The sequence below is a fragment of the Hemiscyllium ocellatum genome, chromosome 13, assembly GCF_020745735.1.
Source record: "Hemiscyllium ocellatum isolate sHemOce1 chromosome 13, sHemOce1.pat.X.cur, whole genome shotgun sequence".
Classification (NCBI taxonomy): Eukaryota; Metazoa; Chordata; class Chondrichthyes; order Orectolobiformes; family Hemiscylliidae; genus Hemiscyllium; species Hemiscyllium ocellatum.
In genome coordinates this window covers 80,262,452-80,278,344 of record NC_083413.1, presented here as the reverse complement: position 1 = coordinate 80,278,344, position 15,893 = coordinate 80,262,452, and the positions used below count along the sequence as shown (strand labels likewise).

The 15,893-nt window shown below is 48.0% G+C and overlaps 1 protein-coding gene across 1 annotated transcript in view; it reads left to right on the top strand.

Moving 5' to 3' along the window:
• The window catches only part of LOC132821379 (unconventional myosin-VIIa-like), a 140,813-nt gene that overhangs the window by 71,097 nt on the left and 53,823 nt on the right, over positions 1 to 15,893 (top strand). Inside the window, exons 25-29 of the mRNA XM_060833960.1 lie at positions 1,285 to 1,392; positions 5,686 to 5,807; positions 10,414 to 10,540; positions 11,830 to 11,949; positions 12,800 to 12,973. Coding sequence (XP_060689943.1) covers positions 1,285 to 1,392; positions 5,686 to 5,807; positions 10,414 to 10,540; positions 11,830 to 11,949; positions 12,800 to 12,973 — 651 coding nt within the window. The remainder of the gene's footprint in view (positions 1 to 1,284; positions 1,393 to 5,685; positions 5,808 to 10,413; positions 10,541 to 11,829; positions 11,950 to 12,799; positions 12,974 to 15,893) is intronic.

Genomic DNA, 15,893 nt, shown 5'->3' with positions numbered 1-15,893 from the left:
CTTTGAGGAGGTAATGAGCAAGTTAGACAAATGAGTGTCAGTGGAATGATCTATTTGGATTTTTAGAAGGCCTTTGATCAGGCTCCACATGAAAGGGTGCTAAATGAGATGAGAGCCCATGGTGCAAAGGGCTGGATAGAGGATTGGCTGACTGGCAGAAGGCAGAGAATGTGGATCTTTTTTCAGGATGGCAACTAGTGACTAGTGGAGTTCTGCATGGGTCCATATTGGGACCACGACTATTCATGTTGTCCATCTGGATGGAGGTGGAGGGACAGGTCATGTTGAGGAAGCAGGGAGGCTGTAGAGGGACTTGGGCAGGCTAGGAGAGTGGGCAAAGAAGTGGCAGCTAGAATACAGACCGGGAAAAGTGTGAGGTTAGCAGTTTGGTAGGAAGAATAGAGGCACAGACTATTTTCTGAAGGGGGAAAGGGGTTTGGGAGTCCCAGGTCAGGATTCTTTTAAGGTGAACATGCAGGTTCACTTGGCAGTTAGGAAGACAAGTGCAATATTAACATTCAGTTGAAGCCAAGACCAGTGTAGAGATGTACTATTAAGGCTGTATCAGGCTCTGGTCAGACTGCATTTGCAATATTATGTGTGGTTTTGTGCGTGTATCTAAGGAAGGATGTGCTGGTGTTGGTGGAGTCCTGGGGCTGAAGGTCTTGACGTATGGGGGATAGTTGAAGACTCAGGGTCTGTATCCAAGGAGTTTAGGAGGAGGGAGGGTCTCTGATTGAAACTTACAGAATGCTGAGAGGCCTTGGATAGATTGGACATGGAGGCTATGTTTCCACTGGCAGGAGAGTCTAGGACCTGAGGGCACAACTTCCGAATGAAGGGATAATCCTTTAGTACTGAGATAAGGAAGAATTCCTTCAGCCAGCGAGTGGTGAATCTGTGGAACTCATTGTCACAGAAAGCTGAGGAGGCCATTGGGTACGTGCAGACAGAGGTAGGTAGATTCTTGATTGGTAAATCGATCAAGGGTTATGGGAAGAAGGCTAGAAAACAGGGTTGAGAAACATATCAACCAGGATGGAATGGGAGAGCAGACATAATGGGCCGAATAGCCTAATTCTGCTCCTATATCTGATGGTTTTATGGCCTAAACTGGATACCATGAGGGTATTGGTTGACTATCCATTGGAAAGAGTGAAGGCAGGAATGTTCATTGATTGATGGGAGAGAGTTGGAGAATAAATGACATGTAAAACATTTTTTTTTAATGGATGTACTCTCAGGTACATTTTCTTCCTAATGTATGAAATGTGTCCATTCTAGGCTTCCTTGGCGGTCTGGATTATTATTCTGAGGTTCATGGGTGTTCTCCAAGAGCCCAAGACATTTACTCAGGACAATAGGACACGCAACAACTCTACCATGACACAGGTACATGACTCCTACAATAAACGGTCTAAGAAGCTCTTGGGCATGAATCAGCCTGTGGGTCAGGTATGGTGAATCAGTAACTTTTTATATAAGGACGTGCTGATGTTCCTGTTACCTGTGATACCGAGCTATGTTGCACAGAGTTTGTACACGAGGAACCTACTCATTCCTCAAATCAGCCAGCCATCCTTATCCTTTTGATCTTTGGTATCCTTGTGTTACCCAATGCTAGCGATAATAGTCACTGATCATCTCATTGAGGATATAATCCAGGGTAGTTTAGACTGGTCCTGCAGCATGGTACTGAAACATGCCCTTTCAAATTTTGTTTTATTCATACACGGGATGTAGACAACACTAGGCCAACATTAATAGCCCAACCTGAATTGCCCAGAGGGCAGTTAAGAGACAATCACATTGCTGTGGGTCTGGAGTCACATACCAGCCAGACCTGGTAAGGCTGGCAGTTTCCCTCCCTAAAGGACATTAGTGACATTTTTACAAGTATATGGTTATACTATCACCATCACTGAGACAGGCTTTGTCTCTGTCTGTATTTGAACCTGCGAGCATTAGTCTGGTAGGCGCATTGACTGATATTCCCACCAAGCCAGCATTAACCCATATCTCCTGCCAGTGCTTTCCTCAGTGGAATGTTATGGAAGTTCTTTCTGCCTGTGCTGGCAGGTGATTCCAACCTGGAGAGATCTCCTGGAATTCTGGAGATCATAGAGTCATAGAGATGGACAGCATGGAAACAGACCCTTCGGTCCAACTCGTCCATGCCGACCAGATATCCCAACTCAATCTAGTCCCACATGCCAGCACCCGGCCCATATCCCTCCAAACCCTTCCTCTTCATACACCCATCCAGATACCTTTTAAATGTTGCAATTGTACCAGCCTCCACCACTTCCTCTGGCAGCTCATTCCATACACGTACCATCCTCTGTGTGAAAAAGTTGTCTCTTAGGTCTCTTTTATATCTTTCCCCTCTCACCCAAAACCTATCCCCCTAGTTCTGGACTCACCCACCCCAGGAAAAGACTTTGTCTATTTATCCTATCCATTCCCCTCATGATTTTATAAACCTCTGTTAGGTCACCCCTCAGTCTCCGACGCTCCAGGGAAAACATCCCCAGCCTGTTCAACCTCTCCCAATAGCTCAAATCCTCCTACCCTGGCAACATCCTGGTAAATCTTTTCTGAACCCTTTCAAGTTCCACAACATCTTTCTGATAGGACGAAGACCAGAATTGCACACAGTATTACAAAAGTGATTTAACCAATGTCCTGCACAGCTGCTACATGACCTCCCAACTCCTGTACTCAATACTCTGACCAATAAAAGAAAGCATACCAAACGCCTTCTTCACTATCCTATCTACCTGCGACTCCACTTTCAAGGAGCTATGAACCTGCACTCCAAGGTCTCTTTGTTCAGCAACACTCCCTCGGACCTTATCACTAAATGTATAAGTACTGCTAAGCTTTGCTTTCCCAAAATGCAGCACCTCGCATTTATCTGAATTAAACTCCATCTGCCACTTCTTAGCCCTTTGACCCATCTGGTCAAGATCCTGTTATAATCTGAGGTAACCCTCTTCACTGTCCACTACACCTCCAATTTTGGTGTCTTCTGCAAACTTCTAACTGTACCTCTTATGCTCGCATCCAAATCATTTATAAAAATGATGAAAAGTAGAGGGCCCAGCACCGATCCTTGTGGCACTCCACTGGTCACAGGCCTCCAGTCTGACAAACAACCCTCCACCACCATCCTCTGTCTTCTACCTTTGAGCCAGTTCTGTATCCAAATGGCTAGTTCTCCCTATATTCCGTGAGATCTAACCTTGCTAATCAGTGTCCCATGGGGAACCTTGTCGAATGCCTTACTGAAGTCCATATAGATCACATCTACTGCTCTACCCTCATCAATCCTCTTTGTTACTTCTTCAAAAAACTCAATCAAGTTTGTGAGACATGATTCCCCATGCACAAAGCCATGTTGACTATACTGAATCAGTCTTTGCCTTTCCAAATACATCTACATCCTGTCCCTCAGGATTCTCTCCAACAACTTGGCCACCACTGACGTCAGGCTCACCGGTCTATAGTTCCCTGGCTTTCCTTACCACCTTTCTTAAACAGTGACACCACCTTTGCCAACCTCCAGTCATCTGGCTGTTACTATCACCTGTAACCTCACCTGTTACTATCGATGATACAAATATCTCAGTAAGAGGCCTAGCACCCCTCAGAGCCTCAGCAACAAACAGAGGGAGGTCGCATTTGTTGTTGTTGCTATTTGTGGATGTTTCTGATGCACGTTCGCCTCTGTAACAACAGTCCATGTCTTTATCCAAGTGTTAATCTCTTAGTCACCAATAATGATGGGCTAGGACTCCATGTGAGCTGTATGGAAAGGAGGGATGTGCAGAACGGGGGATTGGCAATAGGCAAAGTGCTCATTCAAATAGTCCAGCACAGATAAGATGGGCTGAATGGCCCCACACTGTGCTGTAACGAAGTTGTGATTCCCTGACTCTTCAGATGACAGGAGGAGCAGTCAGGGGAGGATGGTTGGTGTGTCTGTGTCTGTGTGTGTGTGGGGGGGGGGCGTGGGGGGGCGGAGTGGGTGGCTGGTGGTAGCCTCCCAAGCATCGATTACAGCATTCCTCATGAAATAGGAGCTTTCTCCCCGTCACTTCCAATTCCTTGGACAGGACAGTTAGCTTCTTCTCTGTTGATGCCAGCACCTCCCTCCCACCCCCACCCTCTTGACAGTGACTGACTCCGCCCTCCTCCCACATCCGTCTTCCCATCTTCCCATCTTGTCCCAAAATCAGCTGAATTCACCCTGACTCCTGGGCAATGAATTCCATCCTAACCCATAATTGCCATCTCAGGAGCCTCCAGCTACTTGAGCATGAGTGTGTGTGTGTGTGTGTATATGTGTGTGTGTCTGTCTGTGTCTGTGTGAGTGTGTCAGTGTGTGTGAGTGTGAGTGTCTTTCTGTGTGTGTGTGTCTATGTTCTGTGTGACTGTGTGTGTGAGTGTGTGTCTGTGTCTATGTGTGTGTGTCTGTGTGTATGAATGTGTCTATGTGAGTGTGTCTGTGTGTGTGAATGTGAGTGTGTCTGTGTGTGTGAATGTGAGTGTCTGTGAGTGTGTGTGTATGTGTCTATGTGAGTGTGTGTGTATGTGTCTATGTGAGTGTGTGTGTGTGTGTGTGAGTGTGATTGTCTGTGTGTGTGTGTGAGTATGTGTCTATGTGAGTGTGTGTGTGTGTGTGTGAGTGTGATTGTCTGTGTGTGTGTGTGAGTGTGATTGTCTGTGTGTGTGTGTGTATGTGTCAGTGTGATTGTCTGTGTGTGTGTGTGAGTGTGATTGTCTGTGTGTGTGTGTGTATGTGTCTATGTGAGTGTGTGTGTGTGTGAGTGTGATTGTCTGTGTGTGTGTGTGTGTGTCTGTGTGTATGAATGTGTCTATGTGAGTGTGTCTGTGTGTGTGAATGTGAGTGTCTGTGTGTGTGTGTGTGTATGTGTCTATGTGAGTGTGTGTGAGTGTGATTGTCTGTGTGTGTGTGTGTGTGTATGTGTCTATGTGAGTGTGATTGTCTGTGTGTGAGTGTGATTGTCTGTGTGTGTGTGTGTGTCTGTGTGTGTGTGTGGTGTGTCTGTGTGTGTGGAGGGGGTGGTGGTGTGGGTGGCTGGTGGTGGTATTGGTCAGTGATGTGAAGAGAGGCCCTACTGTTAAATTTGTACCCCACTGGTTCTCAATGATCTATTCTTTCATCAGTTTCCCAGATGATAGGTTAGCCAATTGCCACCTCCCTCCTCAACCCCACCCCCCTCCCACATCCTGGAGTGGCAGCAAGGGGACTGTGGAGATGGCAGCTCATGGTGCAGTTGACTGACCTTTCTCAGGTTGTAGAGAGCTGTTTGCAAACCTGAACAGCCCTCTCTTCAGAATATAGCTCTGGAGATGTTACACTGACTAAACTCTACTTGTTCTCAGTGACAAGATCTTCCACTTCCTGGACTCAGTCAACTTTCAAATGTTCAATCCCGGGATCTGGTGAGGCTCTTCCTTCATTGTCCCTTGAGAGGGTGATGGTGAGCTAGCTGCCTGCCTGACCCACACTCCCCTTCGGGAGGGACTCCCAGGATTTTGACCCAGCGACACTGAAGGAATGGCGATATATTTCCAAGTCAGCTCATTGTTTTGTGATGCTGGGAACTGTGTTTCAAAGCTCTCTGGCTAACCTGGTCCCTTTGGTTAATGCCACAGGTTCCACAGAATCATGGACAGGACATGTATCCAGGTGAAAGCACCATCACAGATAGACCGATGTCAAACCTGGAGAAACTTCATTTCATCATTGGCAATGCTATTGCCCGACCGAACATCAGGTAATTCCCGCTCGATGTGTGATGCAGCTATTTCACTCCTGGTCCCTGTCCCAGTGTGAGCTGGAATAGGCAGGGCCTGGTCAGAATTTTCAGCAATACCTGAGGTTTATTTTTGAGGGCGACCATAGAGGGATGTGAACTCACATCCATTTGAGGGAAGGCTGTGGCAGTGCTGTAGTGGCAATGTCCCCTTGATTGGTAATCCAGGGGTACAGCCTTAATGGTCTAGGGACCACATGGTTCAAAACCTACTACTGCACCCGGTGGAATTTAAAATCAATTAATAATTCTGGAATTGAAAGCTAGTCTAATGGTGACCATTGATGATTCTTATAAAAGCTGGTTTGGTAATGCCCCTCAGAGAAGGCCTACATTTAAGACTTGATGCACAATAGTGTCATCACTTGGCATTGACCTGGGCACCGGGAAAACCAACAGCAAAAACAGCTCCGTTGACCCCCCTGCAAAATCCTCCTCACTAACATCTGGGGGCTAGTGCCAAAACTGGGAGGACGGTCTCACAGACTAGTCAAGCCTCAGCCTGAACATAGTCATACTCATGGCTTCAAACCTTACCGACAATGTCCCAGACACCACCCTCACCATCCCTGGGCATGTCCTGCCCCACTGGCACGACAGACCCACAGTGATGTCCAATCTGGAGGCCTTTGCTCGCTTCCAGCCGTGAATGGTGGTGGGCAATTAAACAGCTCACTGAAGAGAGGGCCTCTACACATGTCCTCACCGTTAATGGAAGAGCCCAGCACATCACTGCAAAAAGATAAAGCTAAAACATTCGCAGCAATCTTCAGCCAGAAATGCTGAGTGGATGATCCATCTCAGCCTCCCCAGCATCACAGATACCAATCTTCAACCAATTCCAATCACTCCATGTGATATCAAGGAATGATTGGAGACACTGGATGCTGCAAAGGTTACTGGCCCTGACTACATTCCAGTAATAGTACTGAAGAGTTGTGCTGTCGAACTTGCCGGTCCCTTAGCCAAGCTGTTCTAGTACAGTTATAACCCTGGCATCTACCCAACAATGTGGAAAATTAGCCAGTTATATCTTGTAGACAAAAAGCAGGACAAATCCAACCCGACCAATTACCACCCAGTTGGTCTCCTCTCGACCATCAGTAAAGTGATAGAAGGTGTCATCAGCAAATCTACCCAGCAGCACCTGCTCAGCACTAACCTGCTCAGTGATGCCCAGTTTGGGTTCCACCAGGGCCACTCAGCTCCTGACCTCATTACAGCCTTGGTTCAAACATGGACAAAAGAGCTGAATTCTGGTGGGGGAGGGGAGAGGGACAGCCCTTGATATCAAGGTTGTATTTGGCCGAGTGTGGCATCAAAGAGCTGGAATCAATGGGATTCAGAAACAAAACTGTCTGATGGTGGGGGGCGGGGGGGGTCATACCTGGCATGTAGGGGGATAGTTATGTTTGTGGAAATCAGTTACCCCAGTTCCAGGACATTTCTGCAGGAGTTCTTCAGGGCAGTGTCCTAGCCCAACCATCTTCAGCTGCTTCACCAATCACCCTCCCTCCATCATAAGGATGTTCCCTGATGATTGCACAGTGTTCCGCACCATTCACAACGCCTTAGGTACTGAAGCAGTTCCATTTTCAGATCTGGGCAATTGGCAGGCTTGGGCCGACATGTGGTAGGTAACCTTTGTGCCACACAAGTGCCAGGGAATGACCCTCTCTAGCAATTCAGAGCCTAACCACTGCCCTTTGACTCTCAATCACTGAATCTCTTGCTGTCAATATCCTGGAGGAGTTACCATTGACCAGGAACTGAACTAGCTCAGCCCATATAAATAATGAGGTGACAGGAGTAGGTCACAAATAAGGAATTCTGCAGTGTCCCTCTCATCTCCTGACTCCTCAGTACATGTCCACCATCGACAGTAGTGTGCTGGAATACTCCCCTGGAACACACCTGGATGGGTATGGCCTCACCAACATTCAAATGCCTCGACACTATCTGGGTCCAAGCAGCCTGCTCGGTTGGCACTGTATCCACCAATGACTGCAGCAACTAAGGAAGGAGATTTGACAAACCTTGAGTTCTACCAACCAGAAGGACTGGGGCTCTGGAGAACACCACTTACCCTCTGAGGCCTGCACAATGGTGCTTTGGAACTACATTACCATTCCTCCACTGTCAAAGGCCCAGAACTCCTCCCACCCCCACCCCCCAACCCTCCTCACAGCCCTGAGAGTGTTCCAGTGCTCAAGGACTGTAGCAGTTCAAGAAGTCCAGCAATCAGCAGTTATGTAAAATGATGCATTGTCCTATTCTTGCAACCTCAAGATATGGTGTGTAACATGGCATATGATTCTGCAGTAGGGCAGGATTGGCTAAATAATCCTGACTGTGCTAAGAGTTACTCTGGAAACCAATGTTAGGCTTACAGCATGACCCTTCTACACGTGTAACGTGATACTTATTCACATGTAAGGTTCTGAACTTTGTAGGCAAATGGAATTATATCTTTATCATTGAGGAGCGGGTTACGGAGATTTCTAATCCTCACTCTATGTCTCATGGCAATACCTTAACCAATCAGAGGCTACCTCCATGGCCTGAGTTTCATCAGTTCACCAAGACTGATATTTAACGATTCCTGCTGCATCTCTGAGACAACCACAATCCAACCAATCAGAGTCTTCTGTTCAGGCTGCGTAAATTGGTGTTCCTTTCTAACTTGGGTTTCTTGCGACCTCACCCTGATGAGTGCAAGATGGTTTTTGTGTCTCTGAATAGCAACGTTTGGGAATAGCTGGAGCATGGAAGGACGTCAGTTGCTCTATTGCACTTGTGCCAGCTCTCTGGATGAACTATGAAGCTAATCCCAGTCGCCTGCCCTTTTCCCTGTGGGCCTTGCACTGTTAGGTTTTGGAAAATCACGATCGGATCTTAGAATCATAAAATCCCTACAGTGTGGAAACAGGCCATTCGGCCCAACAAGTCCACACCGACCCAGACCTTATACTCTACATTTACCCCTGATTAATGCCCTTAACCTACATACCCTGGACACTACGGGCAATTTAGCATGGCCAATTCACCTGACCTGCACATCTTGGATTGTGGGGGGAAACCGGAGCATCCGGAGGAAACCCACGCAGACACGGGGAGAATGTGTAAATTCCACACAGAGAGTCGCCCGAGGCTGGGATTGAACCTGGGTCCGTTGTATTGTGAGGCAGCAGTGCTGACCACTGAGCCACAGTGCCACCCCGATCTCCCTCCAACTCACTGTTAGGTAGCCCCTTCCAGATCCTCACCGCTGCCTGCCTAAACATGCTGTGATCAGTGTTGGCCTTGGTTGATTTGATTTTAGGTTGGGGTTCTCTGATTCTCAGCTTTTCTACGAACCGAAATGGTTACTTTCCATCTGCTTTGTGCAGACACCTCATTGTTTTGAATTTCTCCAGGAAATCTTCCCTCGACCTTGTCTGAGGTGAACAGCCTCAGCTGATCCAATCTCCCCCTCATAAAAAAAGTGTCTCCTCACCAGGAGCGTTTTCTGCACCTCCCCCCGCCCCCACCCAGCTCCTTCCCGTGGTATGGTGCCTAGGATTAGAAACCCTTGTGTGGAAGCAGGCCATTCGGCCCCACTGAGCTCACACTGAGATCATTCCACCCAGACTAAACCCCCGACCCTATCCCTGCATTTCCCATGACTAATCCACCGAGTTTGCACATCCCTGGACACTACAGGAAATTTAGCAAAGCTAATCCACCTAACCCGGGCACCTTGGACTGTGGGAGGAAACCCACACAGACATGGGGCAAATGTACAAACTCCACACAGGCAGTTGCCCGTGGATGGAATTGAACCCAGGTCTCTGGTGCTGTGAGGTAGCAGTGCTAACCACTGAGCCACCATGCCACCCCTTGGGCATAACCGTCCCATTGTAGCCACAACAGCATCTTAGAAATGTTTACCAGCCTGTCCTTGATTTTGTGCTCTATACCTCTGTTTATAAAGCTAACCTCCCACATATCTTATTCACTACTTTGTCAAACTGCCCTGCAAGGGATTATAGATGTCCTCCCCAGTCTCTCTGTGCCTGCACTCCCTCTAGAATGAAGGTTATTTTTCACAACTTCCTGGAGCAGATGAACCCAGGCCACCTGGATCAGAGATTGGGGCACTACCATTTCACTACAACAGCCCCCACGGGCCCCCCCCCAGAATGGTACCCTGTATTTTATATTGTCTCTATGCGTTCTTCTGATCATTAAAATCGTCGGGAGGGTTTCCTCTGAGGGGAAAACGTCCGAATTCCAGCTCTCACGATTGTGACAGTGCTCCTCCTGTCTTCGCCCCAGTCACGGTTTGATTTTCGTGCTAATCTCCCACTGAATTGTTTTGTTGGGCTGAAGTGGATGCCAACAGGGAGGGCTCCCGGGAGTAAGACCTGTCCCCAGATCATGATGCCATTGTGTCAGCAGGCAACTGAAAGAGCATTAGATGCCAGGAATGTCTCTGTCCTCGCCCCTGTCTCTCTCTCTCTCTCTCTGAACTGATCCCTCAGACCTATTCCCCTCTATTTTGTAATTCTGATTATTTTTGCTGCAGGGATGAGATTTACTGTCAAATCTGTAAGCAGCTGACTGCCTGCCCCAAATCGAACGTTAACGCCAGAGGATGGATTCTGCTGTGTCTTTGCGCTGGCTGCTTTCCACCCACTGACGGGTTTATAAAGGTTAGTTTCACCGTCTTCCCTGCCCCATGTTTGCTCTCTAATGCTTTGCCCTCAGGCCAATGCCTCCCCCTTGTCGTGCATGTCTGTGCAGGAGGCTAGTTTGTGAAGTAAACGCAGATAGGAATTGGGAATTGATTTGCCATTTGTCTGTGGGCAGCCTCTTCTGGGGAATTGGCTGATTGAACCTTTGGCAGTTTTATTTGACCTTTGAGATTGGGTGAGTGGAGTTGTTCCTATTGCTAATATGTCACATAAACTGACTTGGAAGAAAAGGCAGCAGCACACCCCTTTCATTTTTGAGTCCCTTTCCAACTTGGACGATGGTCAACGTGTGTAGCCGCAGGAATTTTATGTTTGATCCTAACTGGTGCCTTCTTCACAGTTGTCCTGTCAGACAAAGCGGGGAGCAGGCTGAAGCCCAACCTGAACTGGTGCTGCTTTGAGATGCCAATCCCAACTAGGATTGGAAAGTCTGCCAATTCCTCAGCTTTTTCCCTGGCTTTGGCACAGTTCCGTGCTCATCGCAAACGCCAATCCCAGATTCCCCCATTCCCTTCTGATGGACCGACAACTTTGCAGGTCTGTCCCTCGGAGATTTCAGACGCGCTTCCTTATCTATCAGCCATGGTGGCTCAGTGGTTAGCACTGCTGCCTCACAGTACCGGGGACTCAGGTTGGATTCCCCCTTTGGCCAACGACCCGTGTGGGTTTCCTCTGGGTGTTCCGGTTTCCTTCCACAATCCAAAGATGTGCAGGTTAGATGGCCATGATTTGGAGATGTTAGATTTGGAGATTTGGGTTAGAGGTTTCAGCAGCTGGGGTGGGGCATGTTCATTGGAGCTGAGGTCAGTGCCATGGGGAGGCAGGGGGTTGTTTAGTGTGGGGTGGGTTGGTGTATGGAGGTGTTGGACTGGGGTGTACAAAGTTTAAAAATCCCACAACACCAGGTTATAGTCCAACAGGTTTAATTGGAAGCACTAGCTTTCGGAGCGACGCTCCTTCATCAGGGGTTGGATGAGTGATGAAGGAGCAGCGTTCCGAAAGCTAGTGCTTCCAATTAAACCTGTTGGACTATAACCTGGTGTTGTGGTGATTTTTAACTAGGTTAGGTGGAGTGGACTTGGGATATTTGTTAACTAGGGGGCAGCATGTTTGGCCTATTATTGTCACATGTATTGAGGTACAGTGAAAAGTATTATTTTGCATGCTAACCAGATAAATCATACTTTATGTGCAGAATGTTTCCTGTGCCTAAGAAGAATGTATTTGATTTGTGTTTATTTTATCAGTATTTGCGTAATTTCATTCGCGATGGGCCAGAGGGATACGTTGTGTACTGTGCTGAACGTCTGCGACGTACCGTTGCAAATGGAGCTCGGAGAAAACCACCGAGTTACTTGGAGCTAGAGGTATGGACATGGCAGGGAAACACCATAAGTGAGCAGGGGAGGGAGTGAGTGCCAAGTTCAGCGAGACTCCTTCACATCCTTCACCTGAGCCTGAGCTGCAAGATTGGGCTTTATACAGTGGACCGAGATGCTGAGGGCAAATGGGGTCTCCACAGATTGGGAGAGGTAGCTGTAGGCACCTGGTCAGGGGACAGACGCACTAGGAGGTCCCCGGGGGGATTAAAATGTTCATCCTCACGCCTGGAAGCAGTCAGCTGACGTGGGTGATGATCATATGACAGAGGCCTGTGCTGAGAGGGGATTGGATGAACAGCACCCATCAGTCTGCCCAGATCCCATGAGATTCCTCCCCCAGGATTGGCCACACCACTGCCTGAATAAACCACCATACTCCAACCTGGGGGGGTGGGTGGCATCTGTTTGGGTTATAGGTTTCAGCAGCTGGGGTGGGGCATGTTCATTGGAGCTGAGGTCAGTGCCATGGGGAGGCCGGGGGTTGTTTAGTGTGGGATGGGTTGGTGTATGGAGGTCAGGGGTCAGTGTGATGGGGGTCAGTGTGATGGGGGTCAGGGGTCAGTCTGAGGGAGCAGGTTGGTGTGGAGAGAGGTCAGAGGTTAGTCTGAGTGATGGTCAGTGTGAGGGGGTAGGTTGTTTTGGGGGTGGGGTCAGTGTGGGGGATTGGTGTGAGGTGGGATCAGGGGTCAGTGTGGGGGGGGTCAGACTGAGGAGGATTCAGTGTGGGGATCAATCTGAGGGGGGATGAGTGTGGGGGGGTTCAGGGGTCAGTTATGGGGAGGGGGAACATGGTGGTGTGTGAGGTCACAGATTGTTCTTTTTCACTTTCCCACAGGCCACTAAACAAAAAGGTCCCATCAAAGTAACGGTGACCCTGATGAGCAGATTGAGCTGTTCAATCTCCATTGATTCAGCGACTACAGCCAGTGAACTTTGCAAAACGGTCGCAGGCAAGATCCAACTCAAGGACACCTTTGGGTTCTCCATTTACATTGCACTGTATGACTCTGTAAGTTATTGCAGCGTTTGGTTTTGTGTTGTCCATGTGTGTGGGTGTACCTCTCTGAGTGTGTGTGAGAGGCTGTGTGTACCAGTCTGCACACATGTGTATATACCTGTGTGCATGTAAGTGTGTATCTACATCTGTGCGTGTGTGTGTGTGTGTGTAGCTACGTGTACAATTCTGTTTGTATGACTATGTGTGCATACATATGTGTTTTTATCTGTGTAGGTGTGTGTGTGTGTCTATTGCTGTGTGGGTGTGCATGAGTGTGATTCTGTGTCTATGTATGTGTGTGTCTCTCTGTATCACGCAATACACGCATAGTGGGTGTCTCTGTACCTGTGTGTGTCTGTATTGCTGTGTGTATCTGTACTTATGTCAGGAATAAAAGAATGACTAGGGTAGGAATAGGTCCAGTCAAGGATAGTAGTGGGAAGTTGCGTGTGGAGGCTGAAGAGATTGGGGAGACACTGAATGAATACTTTTCATCAGTATTCACTCAGGAACAGGACATTGTTGCCGATGTGAATATTGAGTCACAATTAATTAGAATGGATGGCTTTGAGATATGTAGGGAAGAGATTGGAAATTCGGGAAAGAGTGAAAATAGATAAGTCCCCTGGGCCTGATGGCATTTATCCTAGGATTCTCTGGGAAGCAAGGGAGGAGATTGCAGAGCCATTGGCCTTGATTTTTATGTCCTCGTTGTCTACAGAAATAGTGCCAGAAAACTGGAGGATAGCAAATGTGGTTCCCTTGTTCAAGAAGGGGAGTAGGGATAACCCTAGTAACTATGGGCTGGTGAGTCTCACTTCTGTTGTGGGCAAAGTCTTAGAGACAATTGTAAGGGATAGGATTTATGAACATCTGGATAGGAATAATGTGATCAAGGATAGTCAGCATGGTTTTGTGAAGGGCAGGTCGTGCCTCACAAACCTTAAAGTGGTTGATGTGGTGTATATGGATTTTAGTAAGGCGTTTGATAAGGTTCCCCATGATAGGCTACTGCAAAAAATACGGAGGTATGGCATTGAGGGTAAGTTGAAGGTTTGGATTAGGAATTGGCTGGCTGGAAGAAGACAGAGGGTAATAGTTGATGGTAAAGGTTCATCTTGGAGTGCAGTTACTAGCGGTGTTCCGCAAGGATTTGTTTTGGGACCATTGCTGTTTGTCATTTTTATAAATGACCTGGAGGAGGGTCTAGAAGGTTGGGTGAGCAAGTTTGCGGATGATACGAAAGTCGGTGGAGTTGTTGACAGTGAGGAAGGATGTGGCAGGTTACAGCGGGATATAGATAAGCTGCAGAGCTGGGCAGAAAGGTGGCAAATGAAGTTCAATGTCGCTAAGTGTGAAGTGATTCACTTTGGTAAGAGTAACAAGAAGATGGAGTACTGGGCTAATGGTCGGATACCTGGTAGTGTGGATGAGCAGAGGGATCTTGGTGTCCATGTACACAGATCTCTGAAAGTTGCCACCCAGGTAAATAGTGCTGTGAAGAAGGCATATGGTGTACTGGCTTTTATTGGTAGAGGAATTGAGTTCCGGAGTCCGGAGGTCATGTTGCAGTTGTATAAGACTCTGGTGCGGCTGCATCTGGAGTATTGTGTGCAGTTTTGGTCGCCTTGCTATAGGAAGGATGTAGAGGCACTGGAACGGGTACAGAGGAGGTTTACCAGGATGTTGCCTGGTATGGTAGGAAGATCGTATGAGGAAAGGCTGAGGCACTTGGGGCTGTTTTCATTGGAGAAAAGAAGGTTTAGGAGTGACTTGATAGAGGTGTTCAAGATGATTAGGGGTTTAGATAGGGTTGATAATGAGAACCTTTTTCCACGTATGGAGTCAGCTATTATGAGGGGGCATAGCTTTAAATTAAGGGGTGATAGGTATAGGACAGATGTTAGGGGTGAATTCTTTACTCAGTGAGTCGTGAGTTCATGAAATGCCCTGCCAGTAACAGTGGTGGACTCTCCCTCTTTATGGGCATTTAAACAGGCATTGGATAGGCATATGGAGGATAATGGGCGAGTGTAGGTTAGGTGGGCTTGGATCGGCGCAACATCGAGAGCCAAAGGGCCTGTACTGCGCTGTATTTTTCTATGTTCTATGTTATATCTGTGTGTGAGTATGTGTCTGTCTCTGTATGTGCAGCTCTGTGTGTATGTGCTTATGAGTTTGAGTGTTTGCGAGTGTCTGTGTGTGTTTGTGTGCGCGCGCTTATGTGAGTCCGATGGATGAGCACCGCAGGACTGGGAGATTATCACATCCCCTCCATCCCTTTGGCTGATGATTCAGGATTCCTCCACGCTGAACAACATGAGAAGGAAGCAGTGAGGGTGACAAGGGCACAGAATATACTCGAGGTGGGGGATTTCAGCAGCACTACTGATCAAGCTGGTCAGATCCTAAAGGACATAGCTGCTAAACTGGGTGGGTCTACGGTAGATGGTGAGGGAGCCAACAAGAGGGAAATCCACACTTGGCCTCATCTTTACCAATCTGCCGGCTGCAGATGCATCTGTCCTTGACAGTACTGGTGAGGTGACCAGTGCACAGTCCTTGTGGAGACAAAGTCCTGCCTTCACATCAAGAATACCCTCCATGATCGTATGTGGCACTTTCACTATCACTGAGGCAAGTAATAGTGGACACTGGGAGGAGGGTCTCCACAGCATTCCCCATCCTCAATGATGGAAGAGGCCAACACAATAGTGGGTGGCACGGTGGCACAGTGGTTAGCACTGCTGCCTCACAGCGCCAGAGACCCGGGTTCAATTCTCGCCTCAGGCGACTGACTGTGTGGAGTTTGCGTGTTCTCCCCGTGTCTGCGTGGGTTTCCTCCGGTTTCCTCCCACAGTCCAAAGATGTGCGGGTCAGGTGAATTGGCCATGCTAAATTGCCTGTAGTGTTAGGTAAGGGGTAAATGTAG